At 39.4% G+C, this 8,416-nt stretch overlaps 2 protein-coding genes across 2 annotated transcripts in view; one reads left to right on the top strand and one right to left on the bottom strand.

The window, feature by feature from the left end:
• Tefm (transcription elongation factor, mitochondrial) overlaps positions 1 to 1,290 on the top strand; it is a 6,772-nt gene extending 5,482 nt beyond the window's left edge. The window contains exon 4 of the mRNA XM_050128792.1: positions 681 to 1,290. Within this exon, the coding sequence (XP_049984749.1) occupies positions 681 to 1,124 (444 nt within the window). The 3' untranslated portion in view covers positions 1,125 to 1,290. The remainder of the gene's footprint in view (positions 1 to 680) is intronic.
• Positions 1,291 to 2,118: 828 nt separating this feature from the next.
• The window catches only part of Atad5 (ATPase family AAA domain containing 5), a 76,298-nt gene continuing 70,000 nt past the window's right edge, over positions 2,119 to 8,416 (bottom strand). Inside the window, exons 19-22 of the mRNA XM_050128583.1 lie at positions 6,469 to 6,647; positions 5,169 to 6,001; positions 4,201 to 4,356; positions 2,119 to 4,106 (exon numbers count right to left, since the gene is read on the bottom strand). Coding sequence (XP_049984540.1) covers positions 4,028 to 4,106; positions 4,201 to 4,356; positions 5,169 to 6,001; positions 6,469 to 6,647 — 1,247 coding nt within the window. The 3' untranslated portion in view covers positions 2,119 to 4,027. The remainder of the gene's footprint in view (positions 4,107 to 4,200; positions 4,357 to 5,168; positions 6,002 to 6,468; positions 6,648 to 8,416) is intronic.

The raw sequence follows: 8,416 nt of genomic DNA on the forward strand, positions 1-8,416 counted from the left end.
AAAAAAAAAAAAAAAAAAAAAAGCTCAGAGAAGCAGAGCATCTAGCCACAGTTGACCTCTACCAATGCTTAGATCAAAGAAGGCGATCCTATCTCTACAAATCCTCAGACTGCATCTCTAGACTGCAATGAGCTTCTCCTCCCCCTTATATTCCTCTCTCCACCCAGCCACATCACTCCTGTCTCCACCTCCCTAGTGCTGGGATGAAAGGCCTGTGATCCCTTGTGCCTTTGTGTGAGCTCTGCTTCTCTTTTAGACAATTCTGTGTAACCCAAGGTGGCCTTGAACTAATGGAGACCCTCCTGCCTCTGTCTCCCAAGTCCTGGGATTAAAAGTGTGAGCCACCATTCCTGCTACCACCCAGTCCTCTAGTGGCACTCTGATCTTCAGGCAAGCTTATTTTTAAAACACAAAATATCACTCCAAGAGGCCTTGGCCAACACCTAGCCACCAGAAGAGGTTCCTGGCTAGTGCCAATCCTTCACTCCATCTCAGAACATTTCAGATGGCTGAATCCTGAAGCCAGTACAGACGATAAGAATGACAGACTGTCAGGACAAGAGCTCATCTTAGCTTCTTCCTTAGAAGCTTTTGTTATTTCAGGGTTGTCAGAAATGGGACAAACACGAAACATAGTTATTTCTTTTTTTTTTTTTTTTTTTTTTTTTTTTTTTTTTAAGATTTCTTCAGTCATTTCAAAGATGCCTAAAGCAGATCTCTACATTTTGGAAAAATCAGGCCCTTCCATTCAGAATACATCTCTGTTTCCTATACTGCTGCACTATCTTATCACAGAAGCCATGCTGTATGCCTTACTCAACAACACTTTCACCAAGGATGGCCAGCACCGGGTGTTGAGCATGAATCGGAATGCTGTGGGCAAGTACTTTGACCTGATGATCGGGGACACAAGGACTAGTGGGCGCCAGCTAGTGAAGCAGTTCCTCTCCGAGTCTGTGCTGAAGGAGAAGCCTCGGGTGTTCTTCCCACAGGAGCGAGTAGTGCGGTACAGACAGAAGATCCTGAAGGACACGCACCACATCGAAGAGTTATACGATTCACTGTTACAAGCTGTCGCCTTTCACGAGTTAGCTTTTGGCAGAGACCCAGAGCGCAGATGTTAATGCACTTGCTCTAGGTTATATTAATTTATTAAACCAACTGTTCCCAATCTCCATGTTAGTGGAGAAGAAAACATTTTGAGTATATTTTCTATGTTTATAAAATGAGGTTTTTGGTTGTGAAGTAGTAATCATGAGCCAAGACCAAATCAATAAATATTTTATGAAATTTTGTGCCTTCTGTGTTTAAGTTTTGCCACCCACATAGCCAAATGTTGCCCCCATTTAAAGGCAAGTACCAGGCCATTAATAGCACTTAGGCTTTTCCAGAGGGCCCTAGTTTGGCTCTTACCCCCACTGCAGGTGCTCACAAGTTCAGGTCCAGAGACCTGTGTGTGTGTTTGGTCTCCTTGGGCTCCTGCATATACACTTACACATAGAAAAAAAAAATAAAGCAACTGTTTAAAAAAATAAATTTAGGATGGGCTATGGTGGCACATGCCTTTAAACCCACTTGGGAGGCAGAGACAGTAACTTCTGGAATTTGGGACGATTGGTCTACAGAGTGAATTCTAGGACAGCCAAGGCTACACAGAGAAACCCTGTCTGGAATAAAATTCCCAAAATAAATAAATTAAAAAATTAGTAAGAGGCCGGGCGATGGTGGCACAGCCTTTAATCCCAGCACTCGGGAGGCAGAGGCAGGTGGATCTCTGTGAGTTTGAGGCCAGCCTGGTCTACAAGAGCTAGTTCCAGGACAGGAACCAAAAAGCTACGGAGAAACCCTGTCTCAAAAATCCAAAAAAAAAAAAAAAAAAAAGTAAGAGGAAGAAGAAGCTGAGCGGATGGTTCTACCTGTAACCTCTGCACTCAAGACAAGCAGTAAGGTTGTGTGAGGTCAGTTTGGGACTATAGTGAAATTCTGTCCCAAATTCTCTGCCCTCACCCACCCCCCAAAAAAAGGGGAAAAAAATCCAGGTGGTCAGGTTGGGGCTGTAGTAGGCTGGTAGTAAACTGCTTGCCTAGGTATGGGAAAAAAACCTATCAAGCAACAAACTCCACCCAGCCATGGGCTAGTTAAGGAGGGAGTCTGGATAACTTGAACAATTTTATGTAATTATTTTATATTGGTTCATCAGTTATTGATGGTCAGAGTCCCTAATAATAAAACACCTGGCCAACAGCTAAGCAGCTCCAGTAGACACTGCACGGCAACACAGATACAGACATTTGAAAGCTTCAGGACCTGGAGAGATGGCTCAGCAGTTAAGAGCACCTGCTGTCCTTGGAGGGGTCCAGTTCCCAACCCCCACAAGGTAGGCAGCTCACAACCATCCTTACTTAACTCATTCCAGGGTATCCAATGGCCTCTTCTGGTCTCCTTGAGCACTGCAAGCATGTGGTACACATACGTACATGCTGGCAAAACATTATACATGTGAAAAACCAATCTTTAAAAAGCTTTGAGTATATTTTCTTGTTTGACAACCTAAGTTATAACATTTATCTGAATGCATTCAATATAATGTACATTAAGAAGATAATAACTTTAAATACCACTTACTGCTTTTAGATTTAACTTTTAATTAGATTAATTTGCTAATTATACAAAAAAGGTAGGTTGAACAAGAGGTAAAAACATATCTTCACATACATTTGTAAACAGGTATGCACCTATACTTTAAAAAAATACAAAACTAGGATCCTTAACTTTTGAGTTAAAAAATAATTCATCAAAAAATGTACCTGAATATTATGTTATTATACAAGTATGTGTAATAAGAAGCAATTTTAAACATACCTGATTATCTGACTGTAAAAATAACATTAAGTAAAATGTGACATTTTAAAATCTTGCCACTAAAGTAAAAATACACAAAAAAGCCCAAAAACCAAACAAACAAACCACTGAAAACACAAAAACTGATGACATTCCTGCGTAGTCCCAGGAAGCTGAGAAAAGAGGAACATGTAAGTCTGGAAGTAGTTTAGAGGCAGCATAAGCATTATAACCAGACCTTGTCATCTCCAAAACAGGGTGGGAGGGTCTAGCTCAGTGGTGAAGCATGTCTGTAGAATGTACAGGCCACGGTTTGTTCTGTAGCACGGCAAATAATTACAAAAACGAGACTCTGTATGTACTAAGACATAGGACACTTGCCCACAACACAGAAGACCTCAAGTTTATCCTTAGCACCACAAAACCCAAAACCAAACTTAAATGGAAACAGCTGCTAGGCATAAACCCCATGGTGATGCCTTCATTATTTCTTCATCAACAACTTGTCCAGAATAGATAAATTAATGTCATTACATTTATAAAGAAAACATGATATAAAATGTACAATGATTTGGGTTGGTAAAATGCACAAGACTACCTACATGGGGTGATAGGAAAGGTTTATGAAAACTAGAATTCAGAATGCTTTTCTTTGCCAACACAGATGATTCATTGATTCAGTGGTAAAACATGCTGGAGGAGGGCACAAGATGTAAAAGCAAGAGGAAGTACAACCCTTTCCAAAATATTCATAACTTTATTCCTAGCACATTTAAAAATTATTCTGTATGTAACTCTGTTTTATACTATGTAACGTTTAGGGACCGCAGGCTAGGTGCTTCCTATTTATGGTGGCTCTGATGCTGAAGAGCAGAGGAAGGGAACGAGGAAAGGGAAGATTACAATGAGCTCAGCACCGACACAGCTTTAGAAATCTACAGATGGTTTACACACAGAGAAAGCATACCAACCAAGCGAAAACAGGTAATACAAAACATTCAGAAAAAAATAGGACAATCATATATACAGTTTGTAACCCAATTTTTTTCATTTTAAATAGTTGAACCACAAAAATACAAAGTTTTAAAATTTACATTAAGAGAAATAATCTCTTCTTTAAAGTTACCATATTCTAGTGTGTCTTAAGGACCACATCATCTGTACAGGACACTGAAGACGAGGAGCATCAAGGGAAGTCTGCGGCCAAAGCAGTCACAGCCTCTTCTGGGATATCAAGATGAATTCCTTCAAAGTAGTGCAGAAACCTGTCAAAATTATAAAAACAATTTAATAGCAGTGAACATATTTATTAGTCTTGACATATCTACCTAAAACACTACTTTTTTTTTAGACATTTACCTTCTTTTATTTCTCCCTTGTTCCTTTAGCTTCTCTGTCCGACAAATGTTCCGAAGAGTTGGTAGGTAGTCAGTTATACTAGCTTTATTACCCACACTCAGAAGAGACCGACTGGAAAGCACTTTTTTAATGACTGCCACCCTCTTGTCAGTATTGCTACAAATTAAGAGAAAGGATAATTTTTTTTTGTATTTGTACATAAAAATGTAACAACCCCAAATTTAGCTAGTGTTTCTGCTTCTGGTCTAGACCAAATGACACTTCTAATTTGCTATCAACAGCATCAGTCACTCTATATGCCCAGAATGGCCTAGAACTCTACATAGCTCAGCCAGACTTCAAACTCAGTCTCCTACCTCAGTCTCTGATTGCTGGGATTAATATTGCATCACCACATTCAACTCCATATTGACCTTTTGTTTACAGATAGGATCTCATGTAGCTGGGGCTGGCTTCAAACTCTTGATCCTTTTGCATCCACCTCCCAAATGCTCTGATTACCAACATGTGCCACCACCATGCCTAGTGTCACATATCTTTTATATGTGTACTTATTTATATACGTGTGTGTGGTGTCACATATCTTTTATATATATACTTATTTATATACATGTGTGTGTAGTGTCACATATCTTATGGCGACCTTTTACCTGTCACAACTCTGAACTCTTCTGTTACCTACCAGTTTCCCCCAAATTTTTTTTCTTCTGATACAAGGTTTCTCTTTGTAGCCTTGGCTGTCCTTGAACTCTGATATCCACCTGCCTCTGCCTCAGGAGTATTGGGATTAAAGTCATGCACCACCGCACTCACTCATTCAAGCTAGTTATCTCAGTAATCTCAATGTGTATGAGCAGCTATATTAACACTAAGTGTTCCCCGTGATCAATAGCCCAGAATTTTACATTAGTAAGAAGAACCCCTGCCACTGATTACTGACAAAACAGAAGGTAACAAATAAAACTTACTCCAGATTAGCTGCCGACTGGCGGAAACACACATCACTGCACCTTTGTGAAACACAGAACGTGAGCTCACTAACTGCATCTCTTCCTAAGTGCTCGCATGAATTCAAGGACTCCAGTGCTTTTGAAATGGTAGAAGAACATTTAGTAAAGCTGAGAGCTTCTGCCGTTGCTTTTAATTCTTCAGATCTCTGAGGACCCCACCCATCTCTACTCTCAATACTAAACTCATCACAAAGTCCACTTTTAACCTTTCCGCTTGTCCAGCAAAAACGCTTTCTACCCAGTTCATTCTGTTCCCCTGCGTCTCTTAGAACGGCATCTAAGAAGGACATGTTCTCCATGAACTCAGCGAGAGAATTTAAACAGTGAGAAACGAGCACAAAACACTTCTTCTCTGCTGGTGTCTTAGGAGGTCGAGGCACAGAGTCAGATGTGAAACCTTTGTTATGTGTCTGTGTCTCTTGGTTGCCTTCTCTGTCTCTGCTTGTGAGGTCTTCTAAAGCTGAGGAAGGAACAGGAGATAAGCTAGTCAGTTCATCAGAAAAGTCCAGTCCGGTGTCAAATAAGTCACTGTCATCTAGGGTCACCATCTTTTTCTGCTTCCTTTTCTGTGATTTTTTTAATGACTGATCTTCTGACTTCATCCTAGGAAGATTGTCCATGCTTCCTGGTGCACTGGCCTCTGTAGTCACCGGAATGACTTCTGGAATGACAGTGACTGGCAATGGCAGGATGAATTCAAGATTACTATATAATAGATCTATGTTTTGAATGTGGAATTCAGTGAGGAGCTGGATGAATTTATGCCATTCTTCCTTGGTTGTGATCTTGTGCTGAAAAGCAATTTTGAATAAAGAGATGTTTTAAGAACCTAGTTTAGACATATTCCCACCCTTAGGAATACAAACTTGTCCCTATGTATCTCTATCTTTTATCTATTTTTTAAAAGATTTATTTATTTATTTTATGTATATGAGTGCTCTATTTGCATGTATGTCTGCAAAACCAGAAGAGAGCATTACCATGTGGCTGCTGGGAATTGAACTCAGGACCTCTGTAAGAGCAGCCAGTGCTCTTAACAGCTGAGCCATCTCTCCAGCCCTTCATACTTTTAAAGCTATGCCTATGCACCATTTATCAATACAATCAAATGAGTTAAAATCTCACATCTAACATCTAGAAAATGTTATGTATATTTTAAGTTGAACCAATATTCAAAACACAGGTATTATTGTATGGTGAAGCCTGGTAAGATAGATAGGAACATGAATTCAACATTTCACACAGATATGGAAAATACCTTTAAAAATGAAATTAAGTCTTGAGATGGGGAGGCAATGTTTTTGAGTCCAAACAAAGCCTCTGCACAGCCGGTGTCACATTTGGGGAGGGCTATACGGTTCCTTCTGCTATTTTTAGAGTTAATTTTTGGATCACTGCCATCTTCAGAGCAAACTGGTATATTTCTGCTATTTCCTTCTAAAAAATTAATAAAGACAAATCTTAGACGAATTTATCTTAAATGGACTGTATGAAAGAACACACAAATTCTGAAGACGTGCTTCTGCCTGATAACACCTGACCTTCACTCTATGTTGTTCTCCACACATGCGCTCACCTCATTACAGTATAGTCCATTACTTGAAAAATACTTAAGTGAAATGATTCAAACCTATCTTTTATTTATTTATTATTTGATGTTCCATTACTTGAAAAATACTTAAGTGAAATGATTCAAACCTATCTTTTATTTATTTATTATTTGATGTTTACACCAGGGCTTTATTGTTTAACTGAGGCAGGCCTCACATTTGCAACGTAGGCAAGAATAACCTTGAACTTTATTGTGTGTGTTTGGTGGCCAGACACATTTCAGGTGTCATTCCTTTGGTATCCAACCTTGAACATCTGACTCTACTGTCTGAGTGAAAGCGCCATCACATAATCTACCAGGACATTTTTCCCATGTTTTATTATCATATTGATCTTTTGAGAGCTTGTTAAAGTTGCCAGCTTACACTGAATAAAAAATATGGCTCGGTCTATTCTGAAAAACAATGTTTAAATTTTTAACTAATTAAAGAGAAAAAATGACAAGGAATTAATGTTTAAAATTTCATATTACTTTAAAATTTTTCTTTTATTGTCTATTCCCTTTGGTTTTATGTGACTATGTGCGCAGCAAATAGCCCAACAGAACTATGAGTGGAGAAGGGCACACACAAACTAGCAACTTCCCCTGGGAAGGAGCATGGCTGATGGGTCCTGAAAATAGAGGATCTGGAATGGAGAAAGTAACAATAATTGCTTGTGCCATTATCAGGTCACAACAATAACTGAAGAGTAGTAGAAACTAAAAGTATTCATGTGAGGAAAAAAAAATTTCTAAAATCAAGTTCTTAGGAAAATTAGAATTATAAACTATTCAATATAATACAAAGAAATACAAGCTGGGTGTGACTGCACATGCCTAGGCTATATGTGATCCTGTCTAAAAACAGGGCCAGTGAGAAGAACTTTTTGCTAAACTGACAACCTGAGTTCAGCGCCCCACCCCCACCTCCCAGCCAGGGTAGAAGAGAACTGACTGCTACATGTTGTCCTCTGATCTCCACACCACCAATAAATAAATAAATGTGTACATGTAATTTAAAAGATAAAAACAGAGCTGGATGGCGGTGGAACACATCTTTAATCTCAGCACTAGGGAGGCAGAGGCAGGCAGATCTCTGTGAGTTGTAGGCCAGCAGAGTCTACAAAGTGAGTTCCAGGACAGCTAGGGCTACACAAAGAAAACCTGTCTTGCAAAACCAAAACAAACAAACAAGTAAATAAATAAAATAAAAAAGCAAGCTGGTGGTGGCAGCAGTGCGCACCTTTAATCCCAGCACTCAGGAGGCAGAGGCAGGCGGATCTCTGTGAGTTCAAGCCAGCATGGTCTACAAAGCAGGTTCCAGAAAATCCAGGGCTGTTATACAGAGAAACCCTGCCTTGAAAAACCAAATAAATAAAAATAAAATACAATACAATAAAAACCAAAACAAAGGGCTAGAGAGATGGCTCAGTAGGTAAAGTGCTTGCAAGCATGAGGACCTAAGTTTCTAAGTCCAGCACACACATTAAAAAACCTCTAGGGGAGATTGAAGAAATCACAGGTGCATGCAAACATGCATATTCCACTCTCACAGACAAAAGATACAAATAACCCCCGCCTCAGGAATTTACACTTAAATACAATCACAAAAAAA

The sequence above is a fragment of the Alexandromys fortis genome, unplaced genomic scaffold (assembly GCF_014885135.2).
Source record: "Alexandromys fortis isolate MF-2015 unplaced genomic scaffold, M_Fortis_MF-2015_v1.1 scaffold_80, whole genome shotgun sequence".
NCBI lineage: Eukaryota > Metazoa > Chordata > Mammalia > Rodentia > Cricetidae > Alexandromys > Alexandromys fortis.